This window comes from Diplotaxodon limnothrissa, linkage group LG17, assembly GCF_057381915.1.
Source record: "Diplotaxodon limnothrissa isolate DT_005_m linkage group LG17, D_limnothrissa_male_GT1.1, whole genome shotgun sequence".
Classification (NCBI taxonomy): Eukaryota; Metazoa; Chordata; class Actinopteri; order Cichliformes; family Cichlidae; genus Diplotaxodon; species Diplotaxodon limnothrissa.
Window position 1 is genome coordinate 3165069 of NC_140612.1, and position 16730 is coordinate 3181798.

The 16730-nt window shown below is 42.3% G+C and overlaps 1 protein-coding gene across 1 annotated transcript in view; it reads left to right on the forward strand.

Moving 5' to 3' along the window:
• zdhhc17 (zDHHC palmitoyltransferase 17) overlaps positions 1 to 16730 on the forward strand; it is a 35259-nt gene that overhangs the window by 15279 nt on the left and 3250 nt on the right. Inside the window, exons 4-16 of the mRNA XM_085376720.1 lie at positions 74 to 151; positions 1150 to 1294; positions 1591 to 1655; positions 2535 to 2697; positions 2853 to 2978; positions 4084 to 4226; positions 5148 to 5248; positions 13020 to 13144; positions 13733 to 13795; positions 13891 to 13984; positions 15655 to 15738; positions 15840 to 15997; positions 16141 to 16235. Of these exons, the coding sequence (XP_085232846.1) occupies positions 74 to 151; positions 1150 to 1294; positions 1591 to 1655; positions 2535 to 2697; positions 2853 to 2978; positions 4084 to 4226; positions 5148 to 5248; positions 13020 to 13144; positions 13733 to 13795; positions 13891 to 13984; positions 15655 to 15738; positions 15840 to 15997; positions 16141 to 16235 (1440 nt within the window). The remainder of the gene's footprint in view (positions 1 to 73; positions 152 to 1149; positions 1295 to 1590; positions 1656 to 2534; positions 2698 to 2852; positions 2979 to 4083; positions 4227 to 5147; positions 5249 to 13019; positions 13145 to 13732; positions 13796 to 13890; positions 13985 to 15654; positions 15739 to 15839; positions 15998 to 16140; positions 16236 to 16730) is intronic.

Sequence of the window (16730 nt, forward strand, 5' to 3'; positions counted from 1 at the left end):
TATTAATAGGAGGTCCATATCACAGGTATACAAAGTGTAATGCTTCACCTGGTGATTGTGTTTGTGTGTGCAGGTACTACATATCAAAGGGAGCTATAGTTGACCAACTGGGAGGAGACCTCAACTCCACACCTCTGCACTGGGCTACCAGGTGACACGCTGATATATGCTACTCAGTGGCCTGAAATCGTCCACAGATCAGTGTTTTTATGTTTCGTCATTATGTTTTAATTAGAAAGTGACTAAATCTGACAGACACATTTTAGCTTCTCTGTGTTACGTTCAACAATGCTAGAGCTTCACTCGAACAAACATTTGTGAACTTGAGCCAAATCTATTGTTTATTCTTTTTTCTTTTTAAACCTTAGTGTTTGACAGTTAAATATCGATTTCCTTTGTAATGACCACTAATAACAGGGAAGAGCTCACATGACATCCACACCTCCTTTTCGCATGTAGACAGGGGGCTGAAGCTGTCTCCTCATGAATTATTGATACATTTAACGACAGGCATCTGCACCGTCACTGATACACTGACACCAAGGAGTCGTGTGTCACCCTCTGCTTTGACCCCCAAACCACCCCCATAGCCTCCTCTCCAGCGCCCAGTAACCTTAAAAAGCCCCCAGCCTCCTCAATCTGGATGACCTCAGAATAATAAGCAAATAACAGTCACGCTTTTGTGCAGGGAAACCGATACACACTTTAACTCTCTCAGGCAATAAAGTTAAACTGAAGCTGTGAATTTCTGTCTTTTTCACCACCTGTAGTTTCTCAAATCTTTATTGCCCTTTCTGGGACGTTTATATCGTAGACAGTGTTGGTCATAAAAAGCCAGTTTTAAGATCCAATATACTGTATGCAGTAAAAGCATGCAGCCACCATAGAAATAAAATGATAAGAAGAGCCAGGCAGTCAGCCTCAAGGCTTCATCAATCATGTGAGGGCCATTTGAGACTGTAGATGTTTACCTTGGTCACCAACTCAAAGCAAGTAAGGAAGCCGGGGCCTCTAAAAGACACATCGTTTTATCTTGTGCATGCTAACAGCTGTTTTTATTTGTTACTTTCTCTAGCTGTGGAGTAAAACTTCAAGATCAGTTTGTGCGTCTTTTAAATGATCCCTTTATTGTGTGTTTATCTTTTCTAGACAAGGCCATCTATCTATGGTGGTGCAGCTCATGAAATATGGTGCTGACCCGTCTTTGATCGATGGCGAGGGCTGCAGCTGCGTCCATTTGGCCGCCCAGTTCGGCCACACTTCCATCGTGGCCTACCTCATTGCCAAAGGACAGGTAGAGAACGCTGCAGCTCAGTATTTTCACAAGAGCGAATGTGCTTATGTGGATTTTTCTGGCATATGTTTAAAAGTCTTGTTGCTGCCAGTGTGAGATACAGTAACATATATCCCTCCGCTGGTTTGCTTTCTGGTTGTTTGTTTGTTTGTTTGTTTTAAAGCCACTCTGAGAGTAGTCTGTATTTTAATAATGCCAGTTCTCTCCATCAGGGGGAGCCTTATTGCCTCTCTTTTGCCTCTCCATGGCTTTTTCAGCTTCTTCAGATGTGGTCATTTGTCTTCCCTCTGTAACAGGATGTGGACATGATGGATCAGAATGGCATGACTCCACTAATGTGGGCGGCTTACAGGACACACAGGTGTGTTTGTTTTAAATGTCTGTTTTTACTTTGCATCTTTAAATTTGTCCCATCGTTATTTAATCCACAATTATGTCCAAACAGTTTATTTTAACTGGCAACACTTCACTGGTTTGTATTCCCAAATTTATTGAGGTCTTTTACAAGATGATGTCAGGGAAGCTCTGTAGCAGGACAATGGCCCTAAACATCAAACTAAATCCACCACAGAATGAATCCAGACTGAGAAAATGTGTCTTTTGGAGAGGGCCCCATTAGGAAGAGAGTCATCTCGGAGAGCTGTTGACATCAGACGTCCTTAGAATTCGCTCCCAGAGATGCTAGTGTGCTGTTATTGCTGCTGAAGGAGGTCTGCAGAGTTATTAAATCCAAGACTTTCCACCAGCAATGCAATAAAGTTCAGTAAAACCACAGAAGATTCTAATTGTTTCTGTGTTTTCTTGTGTACTTGTGGCTTATATTAAGATCAGGTCCCGTTTTACAACCAATCAATTGAGGAAAAAAACAGGAAATTCCATTGGGATTGCATACTTTCCCTTACCGCTGTAATTTACCACTGACAAGATATGTTAATTCTATAGTAGAACTTAGAGTTAGTTATAGTATTTAATAATTATATACACACTGGTCACACACAGGCGGGTTCTTCATGTTGCTACTCAGCTTCATATGAATATTCCCTAATCAGCTGTTTTTCTGGGATTTTGCATTTTAACTTCGTGGTTCATATAGAAGGAAATGGTCGCAATGTAACAGCGCGAAGCTTTCACGATTAGGAAGTGTGTAAATAAAACCATTTTTTTATGAAGAGCCTGTTTGTAAGATGCCCTTTACTTTAGTTTGACTCATCTTGCCTGGATCTCCTCCTCTGTGTGACAGTGTGGATCCCACCAGGCTGCTACTCACCTTCAACGTGTCTGTCAACCTGGGTGACAAATATCACAAGAACACGGCGCTGCACTGGGCCGTGCTGGCCGGCAACACCACCGTCATCAGCCTGCTGCTGGACGCCAACGCTAACGTCGATGCACAGAACATCAAGGTAAGCCACGGTTCTCTGTGAACCAGCGTCTCCCTGTAAGCATGCCAGGCTGTTAGCCAGGATGGCAGCCTCTTCTGGATCTTCTTTCAGTGCGCACACAGCTAAAATATGTCTTTTAAATGTATGCAGCAGCTGTTCTTTTTATTATTTTTCAGGGCGAAACACCACTGGATCTTGCCAAGCAAAGGAAGAACGTTTGGATGATCAATCACTTACAGGAAGCACGGCAGGCCAAAGGCTACGACAGCCCGTCCTACCTGAAGAGACTGAAGATGGACAAGGTAGAAACAGACATGGTTACGCTAGCCAGAAACCAAGCGCAGAGGCTTTGTAAATAAGTGAAAGGCACAACATCAATGCTACACAAAAAACGATTATCATTATGTAGCAGTCCAAGTCGCATTTGAAGAATAAAATCAGGTCCAGCTGTCTAAACTTTGCCATTAAAGCTCTTTCATCTTTTCATTTCCAACAGACATGCTCAGACCAGCCTGCTCAGGCTTAGCCTCTTTCTGCACTGCCACAGCATGTCTGCAGTTGCCAGAGAGTCAGATCTGTTATGATGCGTCATCATGGTCATTCACTTCCATCGTGATAAAGAACCTTTTTCTGATCAAAGTCTGAGCTTGACTGAGCCTGAATGCTTGAATGTGGGATGTGTTAAGTGGGCGTTAAAGCCAGAGTGACCTATGTCTGTGGTTAATAATTCCCACTCTCATAGAAGATACAGACTTTTTTCCCCTTTCTCTCAAGAGATTTTTTAGAACAGTAGTTATTAACAGTGCTTAAAATTCTGTTTGAACTCTGCTTTCATTTTTCTGTTTCCATCTTTCTGTCTGTCTCCCTGGATACTCTTAGCTAATTAAGGTAAATTAGACAGAAATCTAGAACACAAACAAACTGAATATGTTTATAGATTTGAGAAGTAGAAGATAAACTCACCATCCCATTTTGGGGTGTCCACATTAGTGCAGCCTTTAGTTTCAGGCTGTGTGCTGTAGTGAGCTTTAGTTGTAGGTTTAGTTGTGGAATGCAGCTAAATTGATTAAATTGCTGCTTGAAATTGAGATATTTGCCATGGAAACCTTTTTTTTTTTACCTTCTGGTCTAAAAAGCTTTAAAGTTATGGAAAATATCAATGGAGATTAAAAAATCTGGTCAGGCTATCAATATGGATTCATTACGCAACCCAGGATCAAAAGGTCTTGTGCATTTTTGTCAACATCAACTATCAAGGAGAGGGTCAAAGGACTTACAGCTTTGAGTGGTATAAACAGACAGTTAATTGAAAAATACACTTTGAAATCATGGCATCTGTCAGAAAAGTCAAACTTACCATTTCTCCCTCCCCCTCATTGTCCTGTCCACGTGTCTCTGCTCCTCCAGGAGTTCAGGCAGAAGGTGATGCTGGGAACGCCCTTCGTGGTCATCTGGTTAGTTGGTTTCATCGCTGACCTGGACATCGACTCCTGGCTGATAAAGGGCGTCATGTACGCCGGTGTCTGGGTTGCAGTGCAGTTCCTCTCCAAGTATGTCTCAATCACAACAGTACAGAGATTACTAAAGAGATTATTACATCATATTTAGCACATTTGTTATCATTAGGTAATTTTGTGCATTTAAATGTTGGTTGATTAGATCTCAAGTGTAGCAGTTGAACTGGAGTTCACATGAGGTGGATTTAAGAGAAAAAGTCTGTTTTTTTTTTTTGCTCATAAATGTTTCTGTTGTGCTTTTAGTTTTTCACACCACAGGAAACATTGTTAGCTGCCAAAAGATTCGCACTCAGTCAAACACCTGACAAGGATGTGTCATTTTTAATAATCAGATAGAAATGTGTGTTGCACTAGGATGAGGAAAAATCTGTCTGTAGAGTTTAGTGTGACCATCGCGCACACCCAAGTGTCGTCACACTGCACATGAACAGAACAGAATCACAACTTGACACAGATTCATCTCTGTCTCATCCTTTTTCAAACGCTCGGCCCCTTCTCCGTACACACAGACACTATGTTACTCATTGTTTGATCCCCATTACCACCACCATCTGGGCCTGTTGGTAGGATTCACTGTGCCTTGCAGTTAGCTCTCTGGCTACAATAACATTCATCATCCATGGTGTCAGCTTCATATTTACTGACAATCTTGGAATTCTTACTTGGTTTAACAAATAGTCGTGTGAGTAAATGCTGTTGAGTCAAGCTGCAGTTTGTCATCAGCTAATGGCTTCGTGTATTTTTGCAGCTGTTTGACTGCAGCACAGAGAGATGAAGCGTCATACTTCCTTGAGTCCATATGTGGTCAAAAGAGCAGGGTTAAATGTGTCATTCAGTCTAGCAACAGTGAATGCATCACGCTGATGTGTTAAAAGTTTGCACAAATAGCATTCATGGAAAGTGTAGTGAGGTAGTGCCGCCTACTGCTAAACAGCTTCTCTTCTCTCTCTGTAGGGCTTTTTTTGACCACTCCATGCACAGCGCTCTCCCTCTGGGAATCTACCTGGCGACCAAGTTTTGGATGTACACCACCTGGTTTTATTGGTTCTGGAATGATATCCTTTTGGTTTTTCGTGGACTCCACACTACCCAATGCACAAAATATCAAAGGAACTGAAATTAGAGCACCAAGACAGCCTGCCTTTACAGGTCATGCTCACTGAGAACATATTCAGGAAGATGAAATTAGCAATTTTTGTAAGAAGGGTAAAAACAAAGCTCAGTAAAACTGGAAACCTGATAGGTCATCACTGTGACATTGTTGACAGTGACAAAAGAGAGTAAATGGGAGTGATTCAAACAGCTGTCTAAAGCCAAAAAACAGAAATGTAATAAAATAATGTCGATGCTTTCATGGTCTGGAGTTAAAAACACTTCTAGAAACACTTTCTGTGATGAGCCGCTGTGCGAGGACATCAGTCTTTACTCTCTCTGAGGAAAATTTAGTATCACTCACAATATCCGTGCAAAAAAAGTGTAAAAACTGTTTTCGGAGCAGAAAGCTGTGATATTATTTGGAGATGGTCTCAAACAGAAAACTTTCAATGAACGGTTATGTTGAATTAACTCGTGTGTAGTTTTGGACTTTAGCTGATTTAAGAGTCTTTTGCAGAGAGAGAGACTTGCAATGTGGGGATTCAGTGTTTGACTCTGCTTTATTATCAGCACTGTGGCTGCTGCTTTGAACAAGCACTAAAAGATTTAAAAAATTGTCTCTGAGGATTCAGCTTGACGAATTCCTCAGCATCAACTGCTGATCTATTTGTTAAAAAAGGCGATCAGTTAGCTTCTTGTGAAGCTCTTTTCAGCCCACCGCTGTCATATTTTTCTTGGACTTGTGTGTGTGACACATCATTTAACTGTAAAAATTATTGTCCACATTTTTGGGGTTAGTTCACTTATATGTTAAAGCAGTATCTTTAATCTTGATTTACGGATAAGTCATGCTACAAAGACCCTTTCATGAATCAGTCATAAATACGAGTACATGTTTTGTAAATGTGATTGCTGGGTGTGGAGAATCTTGTACAGGGTGGGCCATTTGTATGGATACACCGTAATAAAATGGGAATGGTTGGTGATATTAAAGTCCTGTTTGTGGCACATTAGTATATGTGAGGGGGCAAACTCCTCAAGATGGGCGGTGACCATGGTGGCCATTTAGAAGTCGGCCATCTTGGATACAACTTTTGTTTTTCAATAGGAAGAGGACCATGTGACACATCAAACTTAATGGTAATGTCAGAAGAAAAACAATGGTGTGCTTGCTTTCAACGTAACTTTATTATTTCATGAGTTATTTACAAGTTTCTGACCACTTATAAAATGTGTTCAGTGTGCTGCCCATTGTGTTGGATTGTCAATGCAACCCTCTTCTCCCACTCTTCACACACTGATAGCAACACTGCAGGAGAAATGCCAGCACAGGCATCCAGTATCCGTAGTTTCAGGTGCTGCACATCTCGTATCTTCACACCATAGACAATTGCCTTCAGCTGACCCCAAAGATAAAAGTCTAAGTGGGTCAGATCTGGAGACCTTGGGGCCATTCAACTGGCCAACGACAACCAATCCACTTTCCAGGAAACTGTTCATCTAGGAATGCTCGGACCTGCACCCATAATGTGGTGGTGCACCATCTTGCTGGAAAAACTCAGGGAACGTGCCAGCTTCAGTGCAGAAAGAGGGAAACACATCATCATGTAGCAATTTCAAACATCCAGTGGCCTTGAGGTTTCCATTGATGAAGAATGGACCCACTATCGTTGTACCCCATATACCACACCAAACCATCACTTTTGTTGTTCCAACAGTCTTGGAGGGATCCATCCAATGTGGGTTAGTGTCAGACCAATAGCGGTGGTTTTGTTTGTTAACTTCACCATTCACATAAAAGTTTGCCTCATCACTGAACAAAATCTGATGTTTCTTCATTAGTGACAGTTTTCTTGCGTCCACATTTTGGCAAATCCAACACTGAACCAGTTTCACGAAACTTAGCAAGCAGTTTGCTAACTGTAGCATGGGAGGTGGGTGGTCTCGTAGGGTGTCTTGCATTGAAATCTGCTGCAATGACCCAGTTACTGCGTTCACCGGATATCAACACGATTTTGATCCGCTCCTCACGTGTTAACCTCTTCGACATGTCAATGGCTGTGAACAAAGAGTAACCTGTAAATAAATCATGAAAGAATAAAGTTACGTTGAAACCAAGCACACCATTGTTTTTCTTGTGACATTACCAATAAGTTTGATGTGTCACATGGCCCTCTTCCTATTGAAAAAACAAAAGTTGTATCCAAGATGGCCGACTTCTAAATGGCCACCATGGTCACCACCCATCTTGAGGAGTTTGCCCCCTCACATATACTAATGTGCCACAAACAGGACTTTAATATCACCAACCATTCCCATGTTATTACGGTGTATCCATATAAATGGCCCACCCTGTAGAATAAAGCTTATACTTTTGGCAGACGCTAACTAAAGATTAGCAGGAAAATTGCTTGTGTGAGCAGGTTACAGAGCAGTAAGTTGGAATAAAGGTGCGGTCAGAGGAGAGAGATGTTTATGCAAAGAGCAGAAGGAGCTGATTGAAAATACATGAAACAAGTGGAACCATAAAGCTCGAGCGTGTCTAAATGAAGGAGCTCTTTAGTTTTCTGCAGCTGTGTTAATATTTGTGAGAGCGTGTAGTGTAGCAGCTGGTAGGTGAAGGCTAACAGAGCGAGTGCCTGTTGCTCCCAGCACTGCTGCTTTTTTTTTTTTTAAATCAGTGAAAGAATTGGCTTTCTGTTCCGAAGCTGCTAATTACAGGAAATGAAAGCAGAGGTCTCGTTTGTGGACGGCATTTAATTTTCTGCCTCGTTGCTCCCCTAATGGGAAGCGAGAGCAGGATACCTTTGGCCTGAGTTTGTTGAAAAAGATAACGCTGCTCTGAAGATCGTTTTGGTTTTTTTTTTTAAATGCTGCTGGTGTCCTCGGCAGATTTCTCACGCATGTTTGGTGCACTTCGATTGCATTGACCATATATTGCTGAGACAGCTCTATTAGAGCAGCAGACAAGCTCTTGAGCTGCCAGCTTAGCATGTGTGCATTCATCTTGAAAAAGAGCAAAGGTTTGCTGGTGATACATTGTGTTTGCACATGAATCATTTACCAAAATAAGCCCTTTGAAAGATTTCAGATTTAACCATAAATCTGCATGCAGTGAGAGGTCTCTTCTGCTTATTCAGTTGAAGGGCATGCTGATTCATGTCCCAGAGTGTGTAGGCAGGTCAGCTTTTCTTGTGCAGCGCTGCAGAGTGTGGCATGTCTGCTGGAAACCGGTCAGCCTGTCACCCAGTTGTCAAGTCGACTGCTTGTTTTATACATTAGTACTCAGAATGTTTCTAATCTCATTTATGGAAATGAAGTGGTGTGCTCTCGACAACACTGGGTGGCTGTAGCTCAGGTGGTAGAGCAGATCAGCTACTAACCGGAAGGCTGGTGGTTCGATCCCAAATATCCTTGGGCAAGATACTAACCCCATGTTGCTCTGTGTATGAATGTTAGACAGTAAGCACTTAACAGTTTAGAAAAAGTGCTTGTGTGAATGGGTGTGATTGGGTGAAGGAATTGTATAAAGTTGTATGAAGCGCTTTGAGTGCTCAGAGTAGATGAGCGCTATATAAGAACAAGTCCATTTACCATCATTTATAACTAGAACTTAATGATAAATGTAATGTCACTGTTTACACTCCTGCATAGCAACAGCAGGAGACACAGAAAGGTTTTAAGTAAGCATTTCTCTGATGCTGTTAGCTAAAAGAAAATTAAGATTAAGGATGAGCTGGATGTATTGTTTGCCCACATGTGTAAAAGTGTTTAAAGCTACTCAAAGCATCTCTCGAATGTTTTCTCTAAAGCTTGCCATAAGCGCTTGCTGCTATAAGAGACTAACAGCCACAGTTTTAGCCACTCTTTCCTGGACTTTCTAACAATTTCATTGTGTTCAGTCTTTTTAATGCACAAAAAGGGGTACAAGTAGACATTCATCTCCATATTTGAGGAAGAAAGTTTAATGAAAGCAGGCTTCAAAATAAACCAGATCAACCATAAAGTCCATTTAGTGTGACATTTTTGTGTTACTAGAGGCAGAAAATAGCAGCTGATATACAGTATATCAATGTGAAAATGTCATATTTCCATCATGTCTTCACTCCACTGACTGCATGTCTTGCTTCACCCAGCTCTTATTCCTGTTATTTATGCAACTGTGGTGGACGGAGATCAATTCAGATTTTCCAAAAAATGAGTTTAACATCGATGGGTGACTCATCTCGTCCCTCATCTTGTCAGAAAGTTGTTCCAGCTCTATCTAGCACTTTGTTTAAGGCATACTCGAATGTCCTCTTTGTATTCTCCAGACTGTGCTGTCAGGGGAGGCATTGGCTTACCCTCTCTGACCCTGCAGGGCCCGGTTAAACAAATTGCGCACTGAGGCCCTGCACTGGAGGTTGGACGACTCCCCAGCTTCATGCATGCCTGCAGCTCAGATGAACTTGTTTTGAACTTTGACGTCCCACCACCCCCACCCACCTGATGCTGTGGGGAAATCCACAGATTCACACAGACTTGTAATAAGCAGGCAGTCAAAATATTAATGCACAGAATTGGACAGAAAGAGTTTGACAGACACGTTGCACACCTTTCTTCTTCCTCCCAGGTTTAAACTAAGAGTTCTGACCCACTTTCTGCCGTTGTGAGTCCATTATTGTTCTCAGGCCTGCTGTTGAAATGGGATCAAGTGACGTGGGTGGAGCTCTGTAAGAGCACGTTTAAGTCTTTTCCAGACTTGGATCATATTTCCCTCAGTACTAAGAAGGAAAAGAAGGGAAGACGTTTCTCCTAAGTGGGTTTCAAGCAGGTGAATGTCTGAAAATGGTTCAAATATGGCATTGAAATGGAAGGAGAGTATAGAGACTTCATGCAGATTCTTGTTTAATCAGTATGACTATGCACCATTTATCCTGCACTTGCTTAATTATACATCCTCTGCATGCTGTCATTAGTGACATGTATGACTCTGTGTCAGCTGCCTTTCCACCGCCGACGCCTTCTAAAGAAAAATGGCTGCTGTGGGGACATGCTGACCATCACTCCCCAAGGAAGCATTGAGACCCATTTGTCTGAGGATTGGCATTGATCACCGGCCCCTCTTCAGCATCTCCACTAGTCATTGAGTTAGTAGACCAATTATGTGGTTCAGAGAGTGTTTAACTTAGCGGGTCATCTGAGCGGGCGCAGTATCAGCACCCAGGTCTTTACAGAGACACTTATGAAGATCAATGCGCTCTAAGGGATGTATAGGCCTCTATCACTTAGTCAGTGCAGTCATGAAGGTGCTGGAGGGTTTTTCTCACCAACAAAAACCACAGTGGTCATAGTGCTTCTTCATAGCTGCTTACAATAGTGATTTGCTGCTGATCTCTGTTATCCTGAACCCTTATTGCCGCTTCAGTGTTGTCAGTTAGGAGGTTTGGTGTAACCTGTCACGTCTCTTTTTTACATGCAGCTTTTTTTGACAGAAGATTCCAGAGTTAAGCATGAAATGTTTGTGTGCATCCTCTGTGTCCAACACTTAATTTTTTTAAAAAAAGGATCAGGTTGTGCAACTGTAGCCACTATTTGAGTCAGAAGATGATACAGCTTAGATGGTTACAATAAACATGTGCTTTTTTTGAAGGCCAGTAAAAAGGCCAAGCTCTCTCTTCTGGTTAAAAGGCCTAGCTTGTGGCTAGAACTGCTGTTCTCTGTTCGGTCCATATTTCATGTACCAACTTTTGGATCAATTGCAAATTAAATTATTGTTTTTCAGTCAAGTTTGAGATTTTGAAATAGGGGATTCTGACCAAGCCAGGGGGTAGTTCTGACTGAGAAACTGAGCAATGCTCGCACAGCGGTGAATTTTCACCCACAGCATGTCAGCTGAAAATTCACCGCTACTTTATTGCTTTAGTGTAAACAGAAAATGATTTGGACCATAAACTATTTAGGAAAATCTTTATTAAGGTCATAAGGTCATTCTCTGCACTTAGGTATGTTTTTACAGCCAGAAGAGTCGCCCCCTGCTGGCCTCTAGAAAGAATGTAGGCACTTTTGAAAGTGCAATAGTTCTGTGATGTATCCTGGCGACTTTGCTGATGCTTTGACTTTTCCGGGCATCAGTGTGAGGCTCACATGAAATCCTTGATACATATTAAATATCCTTCAGGCGTTCAGGCTCCTCTCTGCTCATTTTCAGGTTCAGATCTTGGTAGATGGCTACATACCTGCACAACTCCAAGTGTTCCCATCAGCCTCAGTGCAGCTGTGGTCATGAAGTTAACTAATTTTACCAGATATTAGTGGCGCCATCATATAGTAGTATACACCTTAACCCAACAACCAAACGATCCTGTGTTTGGTCCCGGGTGGTGACAGATCTCTTGGAGGTTATGGCAGGAAGGGCATCTGCCAAATCAAACACGGTGGTCCACCCTCTGTGGTGACCCCCTGTGAATAAAGGAACAGCCAAAAGAAGCTTTCTTTCTAGTCAGCAGTTACTGTAAACTAAGATGTTGAACAAATAGTTAGCAAAACTATGTTATTGGTTATAGAATCTCTTCTTTCTAGATGCCTTAACAGACTGATACTTTATTGTGGAAATCAGCTAAATACCAAATCTAGGATCCCTGTACGTTTGGATTATAGTACACTTGAGTTAGAATCAGTTCAGATGTTTCAATTTCCCGAATATGATCTCAGCACATAAATGCAACACATTTGCCACCTTTTAGAAGGATCACCGTGATGTTGAGCACAGTTAATGTGCTGTTGATGGGCATCACAGTCACTAGTGTGAGGCCAGTTACACCAATTAAACCAGCTGCTATGAAAGAGTGTTTATATCTATAGACTGAAAATCACGTGGCTGTAGTTTGTTGAATCACTTTCTGCTTCATGCTTTAGTGTTGGTCTGAATTTTCTGGTACTTTTTCACATCTGCATGTCACTCCAGGTTTTTCTCAGACACAGAGGTGAGTATTTGGCAGTTTGGACTTCACAGTGTGACTCTGCTGTTTTCTCTGGGATTCAGCTGAGTCATGCACACCTGCAAAGCTGACTTAGACTGCAGCCAAAAGCTGGCACAGCGCACACTGTCTACGGGTAAACACAGGACCGTGAAACAGGCTGCTGATTTGCGTATTCGCCGAGGAATAGAGCATCTCTGTTATGATGAACTGGCCTTACATGCTCTTAGATGGATGTGTTAACTCAGTTATGTAATAACTCTGATTCTCTGTGAAATACATTAACTGTTTAAATCAGAAGCTGCTACGAGCTTCTTTGACAGGCTGACGCTCCCTCTTTAGCTTGGGTGGGTGGAGATGAGACAGAGCTGCTCCCTGCGTCACAGTTCACCTCGTAGTCAAGCTGCTATGACGAGAGAAAGTCTAACTCAAGCTGCCGTCAGTGTAGTAACACTTCCTGAAGCAACAGATCGGGCCGGGTGTTTCTATTCTCTTGCACAATAATGCAGTAGTTTCCAGGGAAAGTAAATTCCACGCTGCTTCTCTTATAACTCAGGAATGTGAAACATTCCCAGCTTAGAATGGGTTTCAAACAGTTTGCTGATAAAGTGTTACATCTCCAACAAGATAAATGTGTCTAGACGTGGCTGAAGCACGATGCTGTTTCTTATCGCCTTGCATCGGCCACCGGGGCTGTTACACTGGTTTAAACCGAGGAGCTCACCGTTAAAGTAACAAATGGAATCCTGTCTTCTTCCTTGACCTCATGCACATCTCCCCTTTGCCACCGTCCACGTGCCCTTCCTCATTAACACCCTGGCTCTGTTCTACAACTTTGGTAAATCCTGGAAGTCTGATCCAGGAATCATCAAAGCATCCGAGGAGCAGAAGAAAAAGGTAAAACCTGTTAATTTTTCGGGGGTGTATTTCACAGAGAGGCTGTTCTTGTTTTGACGTGTTGGTGTATGCTGGCATGAGGGCTAATGTCTCTCTTCCTCTCATTATCACACACTAATAGGAGACAACAGAGGCTCTTCTTGTTATCGGGCCCCACATCCCCATCCTGTGATTGATGAGAGCTAAATTTACCCTGCATTGTTAGCACAGTGCAGCGGCTGGGCAGTCACCTCAGAACAAAGGCTACGGAGCCCTCTGTTCCCTGTGGAGGATCCCCGTCCAACTCTTGCTGTCCTTTGATGTCGAATTTTGGATTTATTTACTTTGAGATTTGTTGTTAAAGCAAGCTGATAAAACACAAGAGGAACAACATTAGCTAACGCAGGAACTGGGCCGTAAAAAGAAAGGCATTGAAATTGAATTGAGATCTTCAATTCATACAAGCCTTTGTCCCAATTCACTGTGAGTCAGCCAAGCTTCCAGTGTGAGCTTTCAGCCTCAGCTTGGTCTTGTGTTGCAATGCCAAAGATGAATTTCTAGGGTTTTCATTCTCTCGCTCTTTCTCTTTTTTTTTTTTAACCTCCCCAGACAATTGTGGAGCTTGCAGAGACAGGCAGCCTGGATCTGAGCATATTCTGCAGCACCTGTTTGGTAAAACTCTTTTGTTTGTTTGTTTTTGCCCCCAAGCATCTGTAACTTCCAGCAAAACATAACGCTAAAGACGTATCATTTGTTTTTCCCCGCAGATACGGAAGCCCATTCGGTCCAAACACTGCGCCGTGTGCAACCGCTGCATTGCCAAGTTTGACCACCACTGTCCCTGGGTGGGGAACTGTGTGGGTATGTTAAGAACCAGCACTGCAGATTTACGAGGATCACAACAGCACACGCACTTCCAAAGAGCTCATGTTTTTCCTCCCCACATTCACAGCTGTCTTTTTTCATTGTGTTTTATAAAAGCTACAGCGAAGCTGTTCTGACTGAAGGCTCTGCTTTCAATTTACTCTGCTGCCGCACAACAGAGAGGCAAATTAGTGTATATAGGTTTTTACTGCCACGTCGGGGAACACTAGCAGGGCCGTAGTGTAGATCGCCTTAAGGTTAGAGTTAATGCACAGCCACTAAGACAAATAAACAAGCAGGTAATAATTTGTCATAGAAAGTAAAGAACCTGTAAAAACAAAGAGTCGAGGCAACAATGACGAATGGTTTAATGACAGGGTGCAGGAAATGAAGAGGAGCACAAAGCAAACCAGCCTTAAAATGAAGTGCTAATGGGAAGTATGTGTGCTGAGGATTGTGGTGTGAAAGCAGTGTGTAGATAATAGGGGAAGGAAGGCGTGGCAGAGGGCTTGTAACACTTTGAAAGCATGCGGTCAGAATGAAGCTTTGAAAGTGAGGAAACAGTCTGAACAAACAGCAGGTCCCTCCTCCTGACAGTCCTCTCAGCCTGCTGGCACCACAGAGCTCATAAACCCAGTCAATACAATTATATACACTGAACTGAATATTACTAATATTAAAATATTGTATTTTTACCCAGAAACTGCTGCGCAACTGTAGCGTAACAAATCATACAACATGCCTGCATACCCCCAAGTTAATGAATGTTTTCCTGCACAATAAAACTGGGTCCTTAAATCCTGAAGTGAAAGAATTCAATTTTTTGATTAAACAAATGTAACCAGTAATGTCAAGCTCTGCTTTTGGCCCCATCTCTCTGAACACTGGAATAGTTATTTAAGGTTATTTTAAAGCCTGTCCTACTCAAATATGTGATTCTCATGGACATTTCATGCACAGACACTCAGGATGGTATACATGTAGGTTGAAAATGTATAAAAGCAATCAGATGATGCACCGTGTCTCTGCTGGTCCATCCATCCACATTTTAAAGTTGTTAAGAAGTATTTTAACAACATTTAACTTGTTAAAACCTGCAGATATGTGTGCAAAACCTTCAGTAAAAATGTAGCTGAACTTCAAGAGAAAAGGATGAACAGCTGATATTTTTTGTGTAGCACATGCCAAAGTTTCCTTGATCTCTGTAGAGAGTCAGAGTCCAGTATTTGGCAAAAGTCTGGGTTAGAGTTGATGTCAAGACTGTTATCTACAGAGATACAGTCCATCTTCATTTCAGAGAGAGTCAAGTGGATCAGAATGCTCTTTATTGTCCAGCACAGCACGAGTCCAACCAGGAACTTGATGCTCGGAGAAGAAAGAGAGCTTAACCTGGAGCACAGGAAGTGTGGGTGAAAGTAAAGGTGCAGGTTTGGGGAAGAACAGAGCCACGTGTGCATGAGCAGCGATTATTCGAGTGACAGGGCAGAGTTTTAAGGGAGAAGCTCAAATCAAGTAATCATGTTCTTAACTTGAAGCACTGCATTAATGAATGATGGGAATTACTTCTGCATTTCTCTGTTGTCTAACCTTCAGTTCTGTTCAAACAATTAAACTGAGAACTGGACGTGTATCGCTGTGACATTAGGACACTTGCTTCTTGTGTACAGGAAGTGGGAATCACCGCTACTTCATGGGTTACCTCTTCTTCCTGCTCTGCATGATCTGCTGGATGATGTACGGCTGTATCTCCTGTAAGCAGAACATACCGCTTTTAAAAATGTTGCTCATTTCTCACGCCGCTCCTGTTTCTCTGCTAACGCCTTTGATTCTCCCTCGCTCCTCCCCCAATCAGACTGGAGGATCCACTGCGCCACCAGTTACGCCAAGGATGGTTTCTGGCTCTATCTGACACAGATCGCCTCCTGCTCCCCTTGGATGTTCTGGATGTTCCTCAACAGTGTCTTCCACTTCATGTGGGTGGCCGTGCTCATCATGTGTCAGCTCTATCAGGTACGAGTTTACGCCAAGTTTACATCGGAAAAAGCAGAGAGGTGTTGTTGTGATATAAGTGAGAACAGCTGTAATCGCTTTGACTCTCAGTAGCGAGTTACGTGCTACATTGCGGCTCACCTCTTTGCTCTGACATCTTGTAGATCGCCGCTCTCGGAATCACCACCAACGAGAGGATGAACGCTCGGAGATACAAGCACTTTAAAGTTACAGCCACCTCCATCGAGAGCCCCTTTAAGTAAGCGACCTTCATTCTCACCAGCTCACTGAAGCTGCAGCTGAGGTTAAACCATTGTCTCATCCAGCTTTGGAGCAGAGGATGCTTCTGCACAGTGAGGGGAAAAGGGAGTTTGTGGTTTTCTTACATTCTTAAAAGTTTAACGACACCAACTTCTCCCAGCGGTGTTGTCTTTTTTAAACTCACTTCAGTGTAAGCATCATTTTAAATATTATTTCCAAAGAAACTATTGAGGGTGAGAAACACAAAAATTTTTAAGTCAAAAAGTGAAAAACAAGAAAACAGAAGCAGGTTTTTTCTATTTAGTGATTTCTTTCTAAAATGGAATATTAGCAGCTGTTCAGGTCAGTTTCTCGGCTTTGAATTTCCTCAAAAAAGTGAAAGATTTTTGGTTGTTAGTTGGTACCATAACAGGAAAATGCATCAATTTGAAATAAGGCTAAATAGATTCAGGACCTTTACTGAACTGATTAAGTTTAGGGGGAAAAACATTTC